We start from the raw sequence: 21,242 nt of genomic DNA on the forward strand, positions 1-21,242 counted from the left end.
ACTTCAAACCCTCCTCTTATATAAACATTTAGGAGCTGTTGCCTGGTACAGAAATATTGGTGGATCTTTGCATTGTTACCATCTAGGCAAAGCGAGGTTTTCATGTAGGATTGGAACCAGAAGGGCTGAAATACCATGAGAGAAAATCTCACAAGAAAATCTGCCCTCGTGAACTGTCCAGCTTGGCTTAGAGAAACATCCGAACTCTTTGACTCCAAAGCAAACTGAGCCCAAACTTTGATAATCCTGAGATTCTTTTGAATCTCTTTAAGAAGCTAAGCCTTTCATCAGAGCTTTCAGATCACACCCAGATGTTTACTTATTGACACTGATTCCCATATGTCCAGCAGCACAGGGTGTGTTTGTCTCATGAAAAAAATGTGATGATGATATTCATACTGTTGGAAGTGCCTGTGTGTTAAATTGTTAATAGTGAGCACTCTGGATCTTATTTGGTTAAAATGTCGATAGACATTCTAGTCATTGATCACAGGATTTTATTTAATTAAAAAATGTGTCCTGCCTGGTAAAAAACATTTGGCTGTCTAGGATCTGAACAGTGGTCTTCACTTTATCGATTGTCATACCATTAAATCAGGCTGAGAAAATATTAATGATAGACTCAGGCATCCTGAACATAAAGTTCAGTTGTCTAGCAAATCTGTTGAGTTGCTCAGCATCTTGCAGTGATTTAAAAAAATGCTCCTAAATGAAATGTCAGTGCATATTATGCTACATGACGACTCTAAGTAATTCTTCATACTGGGTTTGATAATTTGGCATTCCACATGCTTAAGATTTGCTTACGTTTGATTCCTAAATGGAAAACTGCGTGGTTAATTCCCAAACCTTAGGCCTTAATCCTGTAATCAGCTGGGGCCTTTCAAATGATTGAGGGATCAGGGCTATCAATGATTATCTAATAAGAATGGATATAGTGTATATTGATAAATGAATTTCCAGAGCGTTTTTTAGAAAAAACAGATTTCACAATTTCCATAACTGAATGCTTCCTAAGGTCACGTCTCCACTTGCCATGCCAGAGATTGATCTTCTGGCATTCGATTTGGCAGGTCTAGATAAGACCCAACAAATCAAATGCTGAGGGCTGCTCTAGTCAGTGCTGGTACTCCTCACAGTTTCAAGGAATAAGGGAAGCTGATAGGAGCGTTTTCTCCCATTAGCCTCTCCTCTGTGAAGACAGCGCCAAGCTCAGTTTAAGGTAATCCAGCTGTAGCTACGTTAAATACATAGCTGGAGTTGCATACCTTAACCCAACCTTCCAGGTCTAGTGTGGACCTGTCCGAAGTGGAAGCGGTTCCTTTGCACATGGCCTTCCTAGTTGGAGGTGCGCCACGCTGGTGATGAGAAGTAGGGTTCAGAAGGTTCAGCTCCTGCTTGAATTCTGGAGAGAGCAGGCACTTACAAAGCTCTTGTGCAGCAGGTTGCGTGAGATGTAAAAGCAAACACCTGAATTCTTTTCAGGGAGTCATAGTGCTCTTGTTGCTAATGTAGGGGAATTGGGAAATCTTGTTCATGATTCTGTCACTGACTGGGAAAGCCAATTAACCTTCCTGGGCCTCAGTTAACCTAAATGGGGCAATTTCTTGGGAACTATTCTGAGTGCCTCTGATGAAAGATACTAGATAAAAGTCAAGCATTTAACACAAGTCGTTTCACATGCCAGGCCTGCCCATTCCTGAATTCTGTCAGTTTTCTAGGATTATAATGATATTTTCCCATGTAAAAAAAGTGTTTTATTGCCCTGTGGCCGTGTGACGGATCTACCCAAACAACAGAGGAAATTAATTGACTATACAAGGGAAACGGTGGAACTGACTGCACAAAGTGCTTTCAAATGGTCAAAATCAACAAAGTGTAAAGGTGAGTTGGTTTGGTTGCACTCTTTCCTGTGAGTCATTAAGGAATTATGGCCTCAGATCCCTTAAATTAGAGGCCAGATGGAACCACCAAGTCATTTGGTCTGACCTTGTGTTTATCACAGGCCACCAACCCCATCCAGCACCCTCACATTAAACCCAAAAGCTGAAATGAGACCAAAGAAAACTAGTCTCACCAATGACCAGACTGTTGTTTTCCATAGGTAGAGAATAGGAGGGCCTGAGATGCATCAGTGCTTGAGACCCCAGCAATGGCAGGGAAATGATTTAATGAGACACACCCAGATAATCTCGTCAAGTGGTCTGCACCCATGTGCTGCAGAGGCAGGAGAAAAGCCCCCAGGGTCTCTGGCAATCTGACCTGGGAGAAAATTCCTTTCCTACCCCACAACACGCAGCAATCAGTATACCCTTAGAACATGAGCAAGAACCAGCCAGCCAAGCACCAGAGGGAGAGATCACTGGCTCCTGTTGATTTGGGGCCAGGTTCAGCTCTGTTTGGAGTGGCTGCATTGACTTCACTGGAAGTCAGGGTTAAATTTGACCCCTGGGGATGCAGTGAGCTGGAACTATCTGAAACATGCAGCTTGGCATTAAAACTCTGAGAGAGTATTACACAAAGATCCTTCTGAGAGAGCCTTTGTTGGGGTTATTGACACCCCATTTCTGTCCAAAGGGACCGCGCACAGTGAAATTACAGATGGAGCAGCGGTGTGGATTCATGCTGCAGGCAATGCCACTTCAAGCGAGTCACTTAACCATGGTGCCAGCAGTGGCCTTGGGTCTGAGACAGCCCAGCCCAGCATGTCTCTGTTATTACTGTAAACACAGCCCTTATGAGCAGCTGCTCACTGAAGATAGCAATCTGCACTGTGCACAGGCTACCATGGCTCATGTGCCCCCAGCACTTCCTGTGCCTTACACAGGGACAGAGAGCATTCTGAATAGGCAGAGAGGTTCTTTTTACCAGCCTAAGTCAGAGAGTTCTTCAGATGACAAGGATGTACTTAAAGTTCTGTTGCCTGTTTTCAGTGATTCAACACGGGGGGGGGGGGGGGGGATAAAGAAGTATCCTTAGGATGAGCAAAGACAGATTGCTTGGAACACATCAGAATTAGAGAGGCAGAGCAATTTTTCAATGCAGTTACTAAAATCGGCAGGATTCGTAACTTTACAGTGAGCCTGTGATAGAAATCTAGTAAATGTTTGCTTTCAAGTCTGTTCATCTGATAAATATGTTGGCCTGTACAATTGTTCCTGTCCCTGTCCCCATCTTAAGATACCCATAGTGCTTACTATCCATATAGTGATCTTGGTCAATTTCAACATCACTAACTGTTGAAAATAGCTATGCAAGAAGTCATTAGCCAGAAGATTTAACCTGCTCACTATCCATGCCCACCGCATGCACAGAGTTTGTGGGCAAGGATGGCTGAAAGCTTCTGGCATTTGCAGACATGCAGCAGTCTTAAGGGGTAAAACTAAGGCCTGGTCTATGCTACAAAATTAGATTGGGTTAAGTTAACTGCTTAAGTCAAGTGGCATTGTGAGTCTGATTGAAGTCATAGTACCACATTGACAGAAGAATTATTTTGAGGTGGGGATGGATTACTGGATTACTTACACTAGTAGGAGACACCCCCTCCTCCCATCTGCTGTGCCACTTAAACCACTTACTAATCCATGCTTTGCTTAACAGCCGCTGATGACTTTGTCAAAGACTTTCTGAAAGTCCAGGTATACTATATCCACTGGCTCATCCTTGTCTACATGTTTGTTGACACCCCCACCTCGCCAAAGAAGTCTAATAGATTGCTGAGGCATGATTTCCCTTTACAAAAGTCAGATTGACTCTTCCCAACAAATCATGCTCCTCTATGTATCTGATAATTCTGTTCTTTAGTTTCAACCACCTTGCCTGTTTCTGAAGTTAGGCTTACCAGCCTGTAATTGCCTGGATCACCTCTGGAACCTTTTTTAAAAACTGGTGTCACATTAACTATTCTCCAGGCACGGGGTACAGAAGCTGATTTAAGTCATAGGTTGCATATCATCGTTAAGAGTTCTGTAGTTTCATATTTGAGTTCCTTTAGAGCTCTTGGGTGAATACCATCTGGTCCTAGTGACTTACTACCTAGTGACTTACCAATACATTTAATTTATTAGTTTGTTACACAATTTCCTCTACTAACATCTCAATCTGGGACAGTTCCTCTGATTTGTCACCTAAAAAGAATGGCTCCAGTATAAGGGTCTGTCTCTTCCACTGCAGTGAAGACAGATCCAAAGATTTAATTTAGTTTCTCTGTAATGGACTATTCTTTTTAAATTTTGTGCGCCCCCTTTTAGCCCAGTAGTCCCACATAATTTGGCAGACTCCCTGCTTCTGATGATCTTAGAAAGTTTTTGCTCTTAATTACAGAATCTTTTTCTAGTAGCTCTTCAATTTCTTTTTAGGCTGCCTAATTAAGAACAGCCATATGGGGGTAGACCATTGTCCATCTAGGCCAATACCCTATTTTCCGACAGTGGCCAATGACAAATGTTTCAGAAGGAATGAACAAAACAAGCAATTCTCGAATGATCTGTCCCATCATCCACTCCTGCTTCTGGCAATCAGAGGCTAGGGACATTCAGAGCCCCGGATTGTATCCCTTACCATCTTGGCAAATAGCTCTTGGTAGATCTAACCTCCATGAATGCATCGAGTCATGTTTTGAACCCTGCTATACTTTTGGCCTTCACATCATCCTCAGCAACAAGTTCCACACGTTGAATGTGCATTGCATGAAAATGTACTTCCTTTTGTTTTAAACCTGCTGCTGGTTAATTTCATTGGGTTGTGACTCCTGGTTCTTGTGTTATGTGAAAGTAAATAACGCTTCGGGTATGTCTACACTGCAAAGTTAATTGAAAATAACAGCCATTATTTTGAATTAACTTTCATAGCGTCTATACATGCAAACTGCTATTTCAAAATTAATTTGAAATAGCAGAGCGCTTAATTCGAATTTGGTAAACCTCATTCTACGAGGAGTAATGCCAAATTTGAAATAGCTACTTTGAATTAAGTGCTGTGTAGACACTTAATTCGAAATAGGGGGCCTCCAGCCCTTCCCAGAGAGCCCTGGTGGCCACTCTGGGCACAACCAAGAAAACTTACTCTCTTCTCCCCCAGCCCTGGAATCATTAAAGAGGTAGACCCTGGCCACAGTGCCTGTGCCAGCTCCAAGCCTGCCAACCCAGAGCCAGCAGTGGCCACCAAGGCCCCTGACCCAGTGTCCCCAAAACATGAGCCAGCAAGCCACTGGCAGCCAGCCCTCCACCGCTCCCCAGGAGCAGTCTGCCAGCTCCCAGGAGTCTGACAGGGGCTGGAGAAGGCGGGTGCCTTCCTGGTCCATGGTGTAGATCATGGACCTTATTCAGGTTTGGGGGGATGCCCCCAACGTCCATGATCTCCGCACTAGATGGAGGAACATGGCCGTCTATAGCAGGATAGCTGCCAGCCTGGCCACCAAAGGCCACATGCGAACCCAGGAGCAGGTTTGCATGAAAATCAAGTTGGTCTGGCGAGACCCCAACCCTGAGCCTTGAGCTTCCCCTCTCCCTTCTTCCCCTTGCTTCTCCCTTCCAGCTCCCTCCTCCCAGGTTTCCTCCTCCCCTCTCCCACCCCTTCTCTTCCCCTCTCCTACCTCCTTTCCCCAGTCTCCCCAGAGGTTCATCCCTCCCCCAATTTTGTTCAATAAACCCAGTTTCTGTTTTTGAACATACATGTCTTTTGTGTGACATGAGGAAGGGGGGCTAGGGAGGGGTAAGTGGAAGAACGTGAGGGAGGAATGGGGCATGAGCCCCCGGTGGGGAGGATCAGGGTGGCTCTGAGAGCTCCTCAGGGTGGACGCTCTCCCGCAGGGCCTCTTGGATCATGACAGCCCCCTGATGGACCCTCTGGATGGCAGCCTGCAACAAGTGCAGCCGGGCTGATGGCAACGACCCCACGAGACACACCGGCATGCCCAGGGGCAGCTCTGGCTCCTTGTGGCCGAGTGCTGTGGTGTCCCGAGTGCGGGCACTCAGAGCACTCCAAGACAGGACTGCTTTGCTGTCCCTCATCGAGGTAGACAAGCAAGCGGGCAACCCTGAGAACTGTCTGTCCTGGGAGGGGATAGGGTCCCTTTAAGCACGGAGCTCAGTTAGCTTCAGGCAGCAGCCTCACACACTAAGTCCTAACCAGATGCCCTGCTGGCACTGGTTCCAGCCAGCCTTAACTTCGGTTCAGGGTCCACTCAGTGTGGATGCGCTATTTCGAAATAGATTTTGTGTGTAGATGCGTTAATTCTAATTAGCTTAATTCGAATTAACTATTTCGAATTAAGTTAACTTGAATTAATGCTGTAGTGTAGACGTACCCTTCCTTATTCACTTTCTCCACACCGGTCATGATTTTATAAACCTCTATAATATCCCCTGTTAGTGATCTCTTTTCCAAGTGAAAAGTCAGTCTTTTTAATCTCTACTTATATGGAAGCTGTTCCATACCCTTAATTATTTTTGTTGTCCTTCTTTGTACCTTTTTCAATTCTAATATATCTTTTTGATACGGGGTGACCAGAACTGTGTGCAGTATTCAAGGTATGAGTGTACATTGATTTATATAGTGGTATGGTATTTTCTGTCGTCTTATCTAACCCTTTCTTAATGCTTCCTAACATTGTTAGCTTTTTTGACCACCGCTGTACATCGAACCGAGGTTTTAAGTTAATTATCCACGGTGACTCCAAGACCGCCTTCCTGATTGGGAACAGCTCATTTAGACCCACTCGTTTTGTGTGTGTAGTTGAGAATGTTTTCTAATATGCATTACTTTGCATTTATCAACATAGAATTTCATTTGCCATTTTGTTGCTCAATTCTTTCCAATCCTTTTGTAACTCTTCACAGTCTGCTTTGGATTTAACTATTGCACTTTTACACTTGACTTGCCAGAGCTTATTTTCCTCAATAAGGTTTGACTTCCACTATTTAAAGGGTGATTTTTTGCCTCTAACCACCTATTTTACTTTATTGTTTAACTGTAGCATTTTTATCCTCTTTAAAAGTCTGTGTGTGTGACAGACAGACAGACACTGTTACTGGGCAGTTCACCTGTATCCACCTCTTGGACCAGACCATATGCTCCACTTAGGAATGGCTTCTCCAAAAAGTAGGTCAGACTAGATGATTACAGTGGTTCCTTCTGGCCTTGGAATCATCTGACATTATGAAATTCTTTTGATGCCTAAATAGTGGGTTGATTTTCAGAGGTGCTGGGCAGCCACAGCTGCTGTTGATGCCATTGTGACTTCCAGGTGCTGAGCATGTCTTTGAAAATGGCTGCCTTTTCAGGTCCTTGGAATAGGGAATTAGGTGTCTGCATTTGTAAACTTTGGCCTGTGCTTTTGCATCCCTGCCCATCCTGGCTACTAGCTATTAATGGGCCTATCCTCCATAAACTTATCAAATTCTTTTTTGAACCCTGTTATAGTCTTGGTCTTCACAGCATTCTCTGGCAGAGAGTTCCACAGGTTGACTGGGCATTGTGTGAAGAAATCCTTCCTTTTGTTTGTTTTAAACTTGCTGTCTATTAAATTCATTTGGTGACCCTTCATTCTTGTGTTTTGAGGAGTAAATATCTCTTCCATATTTACTTTCTCTACACCATTCATGATTTTATAGACCTCTACCATATCCCCCTTTAGGCTCATCTCTTTTCTAAGCTGAAAAGTCCCAGTCTTACTAATTTCTCCTCAGATGGAAGTGTTCCATATCCATAATCGTTTTTGTTGTCCTGTTCTGTACCTTTTACGATTCCAATATTCCTTTTTTGAGAAGGGGCACCCAGATTTGTGCATAGTATTCAAGATGTGGACATACCATGAATTTATAATGTAAAAGTTAACACAGAATTCAAACTTACTCAACACTATAACAAAGAGTATGAATAACAGAAATATACCTTTCTGGGATTCTGCTTGGGATCAGTTGTAAATGGAGTAAAAAAATGATAATACTAGAGGTATAGGATTAGAGCCAGGGACAGAGGACCATAATCCTGAGGGGACTCTGGAAGTGGAGGAGATTACAAAACAAAGCCAGCAATAGCCAAATAAAGATCTAGTTTGCTAGTGGATGTTTATGTTAGGAAAGTGGTCCAAAAGGAGTGGAGTGAATTTGATGCCTCTATAAGGCTTTTGCTGCCATGCAAGAATACTCCAAATAGTGCCATGTTAGTATGTAGCATTTTGAGATCTGCTGACCCTCTCGTGATACCCAGAGTTGATTCCTTTATGGCTATTACACAGCATAAAAATTCTAATAGTCCATCAGTATGTATGTCAGCCAATTTCCCCTCCTCCAGTATATGGATGAGTTGTTAAAATCCATGTGAACAATCTTAAAAGGATTCAGGCTGCTAGTAATGAAGTTCCTGTCTACTAGGAACTGGATTGAGACCCACCAATTCTCTTCTTATTGGCTGCTGAAGAGCTGTCAGATCGTAACAGCTTCCAGTCCTTATTGTCCAGGTCTGTACTGGAATCAGTGACCTTGAGATGAAAGATTCTGTATTTTGTTTACCAGCTCCCTGATCTATTCAGCACCTTGCCTATGTTTATGAGGGAAAAACAAAATCTTATGAAGCCGTCTCACTCTGTTTTGTTTAGGTTGTTGTTGGAAGGCACTGATGCGAATTCCAGGCACAAGCTTGGCTGGACAGCCCTCATGGTAGCAGCTATAAACAGAAATTCTAGGTAAGTTTTTCTCAACGTAGTTTATTACCATAATGGGTAGGTTGGTATGTTGTTTTCTCCTTTTGATAAACTCACATGGATTCAATCTAAACAACCTGACTGTGGAGTATCCTTCTTGTGTAATTGTGGGAGGTGGTTGCTAGTTAAATATGAGACCATATATTTATACTCTTCATTTACTTATGTACAATATGACAACCTGGAATCCCAACTGGAGTACTGACTGAACGAGGAGAGCTTTATGCATTGAATCATCTGCACTATTTCCTTGCAACATATTCTTGTTTTCTTGAGAGGACACCCATCTGAGTACTGATCCAGCCTATTTATCTTGAGATCTGATGAGATGGTAGCCTTGTGGTGGTACGGTACATGTTGTGCTGTGGCAGTAACTCATCTAAAGTTTCAAGTTGCTGCTATAAGATTTGTTGCTTCTCTTCTAGCTTGTGAGGTGAGTGCTGTGGCTTTCATGCTATTTCTTCATGAACCAAAAGGCTGACTCTGTGTCCGACCTCTTTAGTTCCCAGGATGAGCACTGTGGCTTCTGGTAACCTTTAAAGTCACCCTTAAATATATTCAGTCTACAACTAAATTCAATTAGTTTTTATTTTAAAAAAGAGAAAGAGAAATCCAATTTTAGAAAACGTGGGACAGACGGTAGAATGAGCTTTGATGTTACAACCTCTCAGAGATGCTTTACTTAGTCACAAGTTCATAAGCAAAAAGGCTTAATTACTTGGGAAAACACAGGATTAAAGCAGGACACAAAAGCTGAATATCCGCTCTCGGGCGACATGATTCGAATCCGTGTGCCGAGTTCGTGTGTGGTGCAAACTTTGATGTGTGCTATGACAAGCTGAAAGTCGTGACCTCCTTGGGGAGCTCCTTAGGATGGGCAGAGAGGCGGAGGCTTGGGTCTGTTTGTTTAACTTTGATGTCCGAGCAGCAACGGGCCTCGTTGTTTGCATGTCCGCAGAGGGATGAATTTGGAGCCTCCCACCTTTGCTGATGGACAATGGTCAGCGATGGAGTGTGACGATTGTTGACCATTCCAAGTGACTGGTGGACCAGAACAGGACTTGGGAGGTGCAAATCTAGAAGGGAGATGAGGAGAATGGCTGTTCATGGTACAATAATTACCCCAGATGGATTACCCTTCTTATTCTTTAAGATACATAACCTAAAATCAGGTAGAAATGGGGACAAAAACATTTAGACCTTCAGGACTCAGTATAATCTTGTATGCATGAGACTAAAAACTGGGTCTCTTATTTGGGTGTTTGGCAAAAAGACTGAAGCTTGGGCCACGTTGGGCAAAACAGGTTTGTTTTCCACACGTTGTGGATGATTATTGCCTATAATTAAAAACAAAGGCCTTGAATATCTGAAAATCAATATAACTCATCTGTAAGCGCAATGAAAGATTAATTAGATATTTCACCTCCTCTGGAAGCAAGCATAAACTAGGGCCAAACGCATCCCTATCATAACTACTTCATTGACATCACTGGGGTAACATCAGGCGTGAACTTGGTCTCTGCTGTTATTTCTAACTTTACAATGTACCCAGTGGGGTTTCATCGTAGGCCAGGAAATGTACTGAGCTGAAGAATGACGTAAAAGATGTTTGAAATTCCCCCCAAGTTGTCCATTCGTAGATATAGTTCAACTACAGAACCTGGCCCTAGTATTAAATATCACTGGTGCTAAGGCATTATGGAAATGGTGCTAAAACACCACTAGGAGTTGATGGTTTTGGTTCAGTGACATGGATTTGCTCATAGAGTCTGAGATATTTATACAAATCTTTTCCATTACAAGGTATGTCTTGTTTTTCGGGACATATTGTAATTCTTTTCTTTTACTTTCATGTAAAGCTCCACTTATGCTGGGTGGGAATAACACTGCCGAAACAAGTTACAGATGTCAGCCCCTCCGTGCTGGCCAACCACACCATACACATGTGAAACATTGAACTAGGAACGTGCTTTCTGGTACCTGTGGGGCTAAGTTAATGGCATTGGCTGACTTATGCTTACTGATGTAGGGTGCTCAATTTTTTAAAGTGTGTGTCTACTCTGATGAGTAACTGTGTAAATACAGGCCCTCCTTCCTTAATAATCCTGCGCCAGCAGCAGGTGTTACTGACCAAACTAAGTTTTTACTCTTTGTGGCCCTTCATAGCTCAGCAATATGAGAAATCACGTGCTGGAAGTCTGACTGAGCATGCTCAGTCTGGAGTCACTGAAAGAAAAGAGGCATAAGCCCCACAATGCCATCTTCACAAAGTCCCTTTTTGGAGTGCATGCACATGGAGTCTTTACTGCACTGTGGATGCGTTTTGTGGCCTCTTATCTGTATAAAACCACTCCACAGATGAGTACTAGACAGCTATTCCAGCCAGTGCCAGCTCCTTTCTATCCCATTGTGAATCTAACCCATAATGGAGACCTGACTGCTTTTGGAACAGTGGTTTGAACAGCAGAGAAGTTGGAACCAGTAAGGGAAAGCTTTCTTTTCCCTCTCCTGACAGATGCTGCAAATAAAAAGCTGGACAGATTCAATAGATAACTTATCTAATGGGAAACATAATCATTTGGGGTTCAAAACTTTGAGTACCCTGCTCATCTCACATTCAGTTGAGAGCTCTTGCTTCTGACAGATATTTGTCACATGGAGATGCATGCGTTATGTGACATGCATCCTGATATGCATTTGTAGCATCCTCATATGGCCCTGTTAATTTTAGTGTCAGAAACTTGTGGATTCAGCTCTGATGCTTATGCTTGGACTCAGTCATTGTTGACAGCACTGTTATATTAGAAATGGGTATTTCATCAAAGAATAGAATGAAGGCAGTGTGGTCCAGGTGGTAAGGCACTAGAGTGGTGCCTGGTGATCAGTGTTATATTCCCAGCTTTGCTGTAACCAGTGACTTTGGGTGAGTCATATCCTCGCTCGCTTGCTCACTCTCTCTCAGTTTCTCCTCTCGTGTGCCTTAGAATCATAGAAACGTAGGGCTAGAAGAGCTCTGGAAAGTCATCTAGTTCAGTTTCCTGTGCTGAGGCAGGATCATCCCTAGGCCATACTTGACAGGTGTTTATATAAACTGATTTTAAAATCCTCCTATGATAAGAATTCCATAGAACTCCTTTGGAAGCCTGTTCCTAACTACTTGTATAGTTAAAAGGGCTTGTACTAATACCTAACTGAAATCTCTCTTGCCGCAAATTAAACTCTTTATTTTTTTTATCCTACCTTCAGTGGCCATGGAGAGCAGTTGACTCCCATCTTTTTTTATAACAGTCCTCAACATATCTGAAGCTTTTTTTTCTGTAAACTAAACGTACCCAGGTTTTTTTTCACCTTTCCTCTTAGGTCAGGGTTGTTTGTCTATTTCAGCTGCAGGCAGAGACTGTCTCTCACTATGTGCATGTACAGCGCCTAGCAGAAAAGGGCGCTGACCTCATGATGGGCCTCTCCACATTACTGCAATATTGTAATAAAAATAAAGGGAAACTGCCAGGTCGTTTAGGTTAGTTCTGAGTCTAAAAACACACCATCAGCATCGTTTAGATTTTTTAAAAACTGATGTTGAGAGAAATATATTTTTTATTTTTCTTATATTTGAATTTGCCTTGTAGCATGGGCGCCTTAAACATTGCAGCATTGCCCTGTAAGTGGGACCCTGAAGGAGACATGGACTGCAGATAGAACATTTTAGTTATGCTACCCCAGAGGGAGTAAAGTGAATGGCTTAAAATCTTGAATTAACTTCCTCACAACCTGCTGTGTGAGAGGTAAATATTATTATTAACCCCATTGGATATGTGGGGAAACAGAGGCACAAAGCAGTGAAAAGACTTTACAGGCAGGGCTGCACTGAGCATTCTGGGATAGATCTGCAAACTGGTTTGCACTTGCAGCCTCCGTAAATTGCCAGCTTCTGTCCATCATGATGGCACCATTGTGCTCAGAGCTGGTTGGAAGGTTGTGGGGAGGACTAGGAAGATTATTCTTGAATTTAGCAGGCTGCTTGCATTCCAGCAGGTTGCAGGGGAAGAGATCTTTGGTTCTCATCCAGCTAGACTGCCTCTTGATGCCTACTTGTACCAGGGCTTTTGCATAGTAGGTAACACTTTGACTAGTTGGCGTGCTGTGTTTCATGGATGTGGAGGAAAATAAAGACACAAAGATTAAATGACTAGACCAAGACTACAGAATGATTCGGTATCAGAGCAAGTCTTCCCTGCTTCTCATGCTCCCTAAGCCCTCTTCCCCCCCCGCACCTCGCCTGGTTTCAGTTGTAAGCTGTTCGCGGTTAGGGAATATATCGCACCTCTAAGAGAAGAGCACTTTGTACCTCTAATGTGCTGTGTACGGTTTTTGTTAGTAGTGTTAGTATATCATGCATGGTATAGATCAGTGGGTACATTCTAAGGAGTGTGACTTGTCTGTGTCTATAGGCAATAATGTGATTAACTGGCCCAGTCTAGTACCTATATTAGGTACATATGTCTGCTTCATGGCCTCTCTTTCAGGCTTTCCACTTTGGGCATATAATTCGGAGGTCTCTGAAGCAGAGGTAGGCAGCTGGGATAAATATCTTGAAGCTTCTAGAGACGAGTGCTTTGTTGGCATGTTGACTTGAATGCATAATGTGCTAGCTGGGTGGATATGGGCTGATCTGCCTTTGCATAGAGCCAGTTGGAGAGGAGGCTTTAATGGCAATCCTTGGACACGGTGCTCTGGATGTTGCTGTATAGTATTCGAGGCCGAGCCTGAGGGGATCCGATGCTTGGGATTCGGGATGTAAATATCATTCAAAACAGTTAAACAATTAACATTGTATCATTTAACTGGTTAACCGTTGGTGGGCCAGCACAGGGCAATGGTTTCACCAGGGCTGTGAGTAGGTGTGATGGGGCCACTGTGGCCGGAGCCCTGCCTCCACATGGCAAGGCTGCTGCGGTGCGGCCAGGGTCCTGCCTCACCCTGCAGGGGCTGCTGCAAAGGTGCCCAAGGCTGGGGTCCCACCTGTCCCTGTCACGGTTGCTGGGGCCCTACCTGCCTCTGCCGGGATCCCTCCTGCTTGCTATGCAGCCCCACCTGCTGCTCTGAGTTGGCCTGGTTCCCACCACTGGCTCAATATGGCTTAGAGTCTGGTTAACCGGTTACCCAGGAAGCATTCTGGTAAGCTTAATGCTTACTGGGGAACATTTTACATCCCTGCTTGGGACATATACACCCCATGCACACAAGACTGAAATCTTTTCAGAAGCAGTGTCGTAAGGCCATGTCTGAACAAGTTATGTCCTTGTGCCTTCACTCAAGGGCATAAAGGGTGGAATGGCCACAAGCATAGGGGCCGACTTCACTGTAGATGGGGTAGTGCATGACTCCCCCGCTCTGCCCCAAGCTTGCCCCCACTGTGATGGACCAAGCTGGGTCTGGGCACCGCTGAGGCCGTCCGCTCAGGGTGAAAAATCAGGGCTCTTTACAGCCCCTGACTGGAGACCTTTCCCAAACAGGCCACAAACCAGTGACACTGAGCACCCAATCCGGCCAGCAGGAAGCCTCACGAGCAAAACCCCTCAGACACCCGAGCTCTCCCTGTGCCACAATCAGCCCTGGGCCTAACACACAGGTGAGGGGTTATAGAACCCAGTCTCCCCTACCCCGAACGGGTTCTCCCGGTCCCAAAAGACCAGCCTCAGTTCCCAGTCAGTTTACACTCTGGATCAATTTACACTCTGGATCTTACCCACAAGATCACGCTGGGCCTGTCCTTTAGAATCCAAAATCTAAAGGTTTATTAATAAAAGAAGAAAAGGTGGAGAGTAAGGTTATTAAAGAAAATACATTACATGCACCAATCACCAAATTCTCAATGCAGGCTCTCAGCAGAGATGTTACACACTGCTTTCTTAAAAGTCTCTGGTGTACATCCTATGTCCGGAAGGGTCGCCAATCCTTCCCGGCTCGCTGTCCCTTGCAAGGCTGCATCTGGAATCAGTGACAGAATTGAAGACAAGATGGAGACCACCTCATGGCATTTTTTTATCTCCCTGGTACCTTTCAAGTGGAGCAGGTCATATGGTCGAGTGACCTATCTCTGTTTCATATGTCAGCAGCCATTTTGCCCTGGCTGTTTTGCATGTTCCCAGACAAATTCCTCAGATGTGTATTGGGCATTTTGAGAGCCATTGCCCTTTGGCACTGTGTTAATTTGCATAGTCATTCATTAGACCTTCCATCCTTAGAGCACGCAGAGAACATCCACAGTATAAGCACAGAGTCCATATTCATAACTCCACATACAGACATCGCACAAGTACATGAATAGCGTACATAAAATCTATAGAACATAAGCTTTCATTTGACACCTCACACGGCCCCCTTTGTACAGACTTTGGGGCAGCCCCCCCTATGGGTGCAGCAGTGATCTGGCTGCTCCCCTTAAAATCCAGTAACGTGACACCCACTCTACCCCTTCCCCCAACCTCCCATCTCTTTCCACTGCCTCCCCGGGTGTGCTGTATCCTCACTTCTCCCTCCTCCTTCTGGAGCTCTGAATGTTGCAAAACAGCTTATCTGCGGTGACTGGCAGGGAGGAGGAGGAGTTAGTCAGTGGGGCAAGCAGTGGGTGGTAGGCGCTGGGGAGAAGAGACAGAGGGGGCAACTTGGCAGCTGGTGGGTACTGAGCACCTGTTAATTTTTCCCCATGGGTGCTCTAGCCCCAGAGCACCTGCAGAGTCGGAGCCTTTGGCCCCAAATAGGCAGCTACATGGAAGAACTCCCTGGCTCTTATTAAACTAAACCCTTGACATAGGTCCAGGGTCAGAGGCCAGAGTTGGTAGGGCAGCGTTCCCATCACTGTTTAGTTAGTGACAGTCACACCACCTCAACCCCACCTTCCGGTTGGGGCACAGCTTATCCGTGGCCTGGAGTGGGACACACGCATACAGAGAAGAGAGAATGGTTACGTACCCTGCTGCCATGGGTTTTAAAGCCAGAAAGAACCACCCCTTCATCTAGTCCAGTGGCTTTCAAATGCTGGGTTGCTGCCCTGTACTGGGTCATGGAATGTCAGGCACTGGGTCGCCTTGCTATAGGGTGACCAGGTGATCAGTGGGGTGTCCTAAGGCAGCTACCTGCCTGTCCAGGCACCATGCACCAGACTGCACCCTGGAAGCGGCCAGCAGCAGGTCCGGCTCCTAGATGGGAGGGCCATGGGGGCTGGTGCTCATGGACGAGAACAGCGCACAAAGACGCTTGTGTGCCTCTACCTACAAGCTGAACCTGCTGCTGGCTGCTTCTGCATTGCAGCGCGGTCTGCAGTGCCAGGTCAGGCAGGAAACCTGCCTTAGTACCCTTGCTGTGCCACTGACCAGGAGCTGTCGGAGGTGGGCCTGCACCCAAACCTTGAGCATCAGCCTCCTGCACTCCAACCCCTCATTCCTGGCCCCGTCCTAGAACCCCCACTCTAGTCAAAATATAATGATGTTGGCTCACAGTCATCAACAGTTTTCTTCACCTGGGTTGTGAAAAAAAAGTTTGAGAACGACGAATCTAATTGGACCTCATGTATATCACAAGCCACCAAAATCATCCAGCACCTGCCCGCTAAACCCGGCAACTGAAATGAAACAAAGTATTACAGTCCAGAGGACTTTTAGCAAAGTACCTGTATGCCATGGGCACAATAACCCTGGCTCTTTGAAGTCATGTTGTCCATTTGACTCCCCTGACCCACCCTCCATTCCTGCTTTTTGGAGTCCTCCTTGGCTGGGATCCTGCATTAGCAAGGGAACGAGGGACGGTTGCAGCTGCTCTGCCGTTTGCACCCTATTGGGGAGAGAAGACATACATGGTCCAGGTGCAGCTCTGTGAACTCTGCTAGTCCAAAGATTTTGATCTTGCATGCATAGGGTACGTGTGCATCTAGTTTGGGCTTCACATGGATAACAGCATCTTGCAGAATCAGAGTTACGGGAAGGTAAGTAACTGCTCCTTCCGCCTCTCCTCTCCCATGCTGAGTTCTACAGAAGTTAAGATATAACTATTCTAGGGATCCTCTTTGTGTCCAGCAGGACTCGTAGCTTCCACAAGCCCAGCTCTGCCCCTCCTCAAAGCCCTTGCATTGTGTTCGGTAACTCCCGGTCACTAGGATCACTGCCCTTCTTGGTTCACCAGCTCCAGCTGCCTAAGTGTTGGTAGGTTTGCGCTGCAGACCCAGCCAAGCCCAGCTCTCTCACCCCAGGTGCCTTGCTCTTTTTCTGTGAACAATACGCTGGCCCAGCCTCTCAAAGCAGAAAGCACTTACTGCAATCGATTAGACTGCCCGGTGAACTTTAGTTAAGCATTGCCCTCTGAGTCATCAGCAGGCTCAATGTAGATTTATATTTGCACACATGAGCAGCCTCTGTCTCTGATCAAATTAAAACTCGATCAGCAAATTAAACCCAGGACTTGATGAGGCTATTGAGCACAGGTGAGTTATGGAAGGAAACTGCCTTCACAGCTCAGGCTTTACGCTGCAGGCCTCTTTCCTAGCATGCCACCTTGCTGATCGGTGAGTATTACTCTCCCAAAGATACCCAGCAGCCTGATGGAGGGAATAAACGGGAAGGACATCATAGGATGGGGGGCAGGGAGGGGAGCACAGCCTTAGCATAGGCTCTCTAGCAGTAATTGTGAGTTCTTGTAGAAGAAAGATTGGGACACAAATAATGTTGTAATATACTTTCCCCTCTGCAGTTCACTGTTATCAGTGGATTGCAATGTGGGTTATAAAGCTTAATTAAGCCTCATAACTGCCCTGGGAGGTAAGAAAGAATTAGCCCCATTTTACAGATATGGAAACTGAGGACCTTAGAGGTGGTGTCTTGCTCATTGTCACACAATGACTCCGTGACAGCTGGCAACAGAACCCAGGACTCCGGACCTCAGTCCTTTGCTTTGACCACTAGACCATACTTCATCCTTGTTTTTATATATGATATTTTTTCAAGCTGCCTTATTCCCTCTGATTATGTTCATGCACTTTATTGATGAGTATGACGACGGCTGTATTTCTATTGCATTATCACTGCATTATTAGCAAAGGCTAATTTGCTTGAATGTCTTATTACCTGCAAATTGGGCAGGTGCAGTCAATACTTGTAATTCCAGAAATGTCTGGCTGGTTCTTTGAAGAAAAATTCAGTGACATTAGCTGCCTGGAGGGGACCGCATGTCACTGAAGGAGGAAGTTAGCTTGAAGGATGATTGGATAGAGAGGCTAATCATGCAACAGACAATTGTCCTTTTGAGTTTAGACCGGCAAGCTCTTTTCATTTCCTTTTTATGGTGGTTTGATGGGAATTGGTTTGGAATGTGTGACACACTGTATCAGAGCTGTCTTCTTGGGACAGGATTCTGTACTACAACTTTCAGAGTTATGGTTAGAGTCTCAGGCATGGATTGTGCCACTGCTTTTTGACATTAAACCTCCCAACAGCTTTATAAGTTAGAGAAGTGTAGTTATATCCATTTTACAGATGGGGAAAATGAAGCAGACAGTTGTACAGAACAAAACCTGGGAGTTCTGTCTCCATGTCCTCTTGCCCTCACCAGTAGTCAACACTGCTTCTATGTAGCTCTTCAAAGTTTTTATGAAAACAAAACATTCTCAAGGAAACTTTCACAGTCTGAGTTCTGGATGAAGAGAAAGAGCCTTCCTAAGAGTTGCTGAGAGCATGGAGGTGGATAAAGACCTGGAAAGAATGCTCAACAGACTGTCAGGATGAAGGGAAAAACTGATGGATGGGGTTGCCGAGGAAGAGGAGTCATTGTTTATGATTCATTTGTTGACTGTGTCTCAGCTCCTGGCCAAAAGGTTGTGGGTTCAAGTCTCATGTTGGAACGTGGATTCATTCTTCTTAAAGTGAGGGATTTCTTTATTCTTAAGTTGGAGGGGATGGACCCTATTATATGTCATAGCCTGTCAATTTAACTGAAATTGTGGGATCTTTAAAAATCCAGGCAATATTTCAGTGCAGATATTCTTCAGGACCAGGCTGAAGAGGAGAACTTGAATGTAGTCAGAACGTTCATTGTTAAGAGTTTTACATTGCAACAATACCAACTTGGAGCATCTGGACAAGCTGTAAATGTCAGAGTTCTGGCTGTGTGTGTCTGTGACAGAATAATTAAGGACTTCATTAGTACAAATTGCACAAATAAAATTTCCCGCCATCACAGATTTTGTACCTGTGTCTCAGATGTGGGGTTTTCCATGGTAAGGGTGTGGTTGAAGATGATGCCAGTATCATTAACCTGGTTTGTTACCTTTGAACAGGGGACCCGAAAGGGGAAGGAGCTCCCTGGTATCCCTGACTCCTTTCTGGCACCTGTTTACTGATGATAGAGAATGAGGTAACAGGAATGCATCCAGCTGTACATCTCCTCCAAACAGTCCTTCCAATGTAGAATCCACAGGATAATAAAGACACACTCGTGTATCATCAGTGCACTTAAGGCAATCTGCGTTTAGAGACGATTCATGAGTTCATGTTAAGGGCCAGAAGGGGCCACTGTGGTCATCCAACCCAGCAAAATGCATGATACTACAGATGGCAATTTTCTAACTCAGAAGGTATTGCTTCCAACCTCAGGGAATTGCATATTAGACCTCATCTTGACAGAGAAGAAACTGATCACATAATTAAAAATGGCACCAGTGATCATGACTTCTCGGTCACATTTACAGTGTTCCATCAGAATAAAGTCCAAATCAATAATATATATCCTCGGTGTTTTAAAAGGGCTAATTGCACAAAGCTAAAAACAGCAATGAGCCAGATCAGCTGGGAAGAAGGATTTATGAAAAATGTGAATGATATTGGGAATTATTTAAGAACACTTTACTCAATGCCCCAAAAGCTGCTGTCCCACAGCTGAGGAGGAAGGCTGTACTGGTCAAACAAATGGAAGAAAGGGGGAAATTGATAGTAGTGAATATAAATTGGAGGCTAGGAATTGTAGGAAATTGATGTGGGAAGTAAAGATACATAAGAAATCTATGGCTAGCGGAGTTAAGGACAATAAGAAGTTTTTAAAGTATAGGATGAACAAAAGGAATCCTAACAAAGGAATTGGTCCAGTACTAGATAGAAATGTTAGAGCTAATCAAAAATAATGCTGAAAAAGCCACAAGTATTCAATGAATGTTCCTGCTCTGGGGTTTGGGAAAAAGAACAGATATAGTCTCATTTTATGATGATGCTGACACTTTTTCCATTTCAGTATTCTCTAAGGAGGATGTTTAACAGCAGCTCCTAAAGACAGACCTTTTTAAAATCAATGGTTGAGAGGATGTGCATCCAAGAATTTCAAAAGAGTTGGCCTGTGAGCTGATTAGACTGTTAACATTGATTTTTAGATAAGTCTTGGGACACTGGAGAATTTCCAGAACAAGGAAGAAAGCTAATATTGTGCCAATATTTTAAAAGGGAAAAATGGGATAGCTCTAGTAAATATGGAACTGTCTGCCTAACATTGAACCTGCACGAGATAATGGAGTAGCTAATACAGGATTCAATTAATACTTTCAAATGAGGGTTATGGAATTAATGCAAATCAGCTTGGGCTTATGGAAAATATATTCTGCCAAACTAACTTGATTTTTATGAAATTACAAGTTTGATAACTATACAGAGACTTCTCTAAGAGGTTTGTCCTAGTACTGTGCAACATTTTGATTAAAAATGTCATTGTCACACACACAATGGATTAAAATCTGGCTAACTGGTAGATCTCAAAATGTTGTGAATGGGGAATCGTCATAGAATGGAAGTGTTTCCAGTGGGATCCCACAGGGATCGGTTCTTGGCAGTTTAATGTTTTTATCAATGACATGGAAGAAAATATAACATCATCAGAGTTAAAGTTTGCATATGACACTATAATTGGGAGTGTGGTAAATTATGCAAAGGGCAGGTTTTTTATTCTGGAGACTATTCTGATCTTGCGAGCTCAATTTGAGCAAAATGGGAGTGTGGATTTCAGAAGAGTCAAATGCCAACAGCTGGGTACCTTTTGAAATCTGAGGCAACTCCTGACGATGTGGACATATGTGAATTCCCTACAGTCTCACTTTGTGCTCAGTACACTAGATTGGACTTTATACACAATTGAGACTTGAACTATGGAAGGCAAGACATACATCTCTGCTAATGTATCTTATTTAAAAAAGAAAATAACTGCCTTCCATTCTGCTAATTGTATTTCCTATAAAAGCGTAAGAGGTGGAGGGGGGGGGAGGGGGAATTTAAGGTAGATTTTAAAAGTGACACGATGCAGCCTGGAGATGCATTTCAGTCAGTTTCTGGTGCATATAGCCAAGAACTTCTGCCATTCCATAAGCAATTTCACCGGTGATGAATGCTATATAATATTTTACTGGCTAGCTCTTGTGGAAGGCCTATACGCAGGAAAAAGAATGCCTGGCTTCAAGCTGCTTTCAGAAATAGTAAGAAATCTAATTCTTGCCTGATGATGATTGTATTCAGAA

General features: G+C 44.1%; 1 protein-coding gene across 1 annotated transcript in view; it reads left to right on the top strand.

Moving 5' to 3' along the window:
- Window positions 1–21,242, top strand: part of CLPB (ClpB family mitochondrial disaggregase) — a 134,405-nt gene that overhangs the window by 17,928 nt on the left and 95,235 nt on the right. The window contains exon 3 of the mRNA XM_075919632.2: window positions 8,600–8,686. Within this exon, the coding sequence (XP_075775747.2) occupies window positions 8,600–8,686 (87 nt within the window). The remainder of the gene's footprint in view (window positions 1–8,599; window positions 8,687–21,242) is intronic.

The sequence above is a fragment of the Pelodiscus sinensis genome, chromosome 1 (genome assembly GCF_052426305.1).
Source record: "Pelodiscus sinensis isolate ZL-2025 chromosome 1, ASM5242630v1, whole genome shotgun sequence".
Lineage (NCBI taxonomy): Eukaryota > Metazoa > Chordata > Testudines > Trionychidae > Pelodiscus > Pelodiscus sinensis.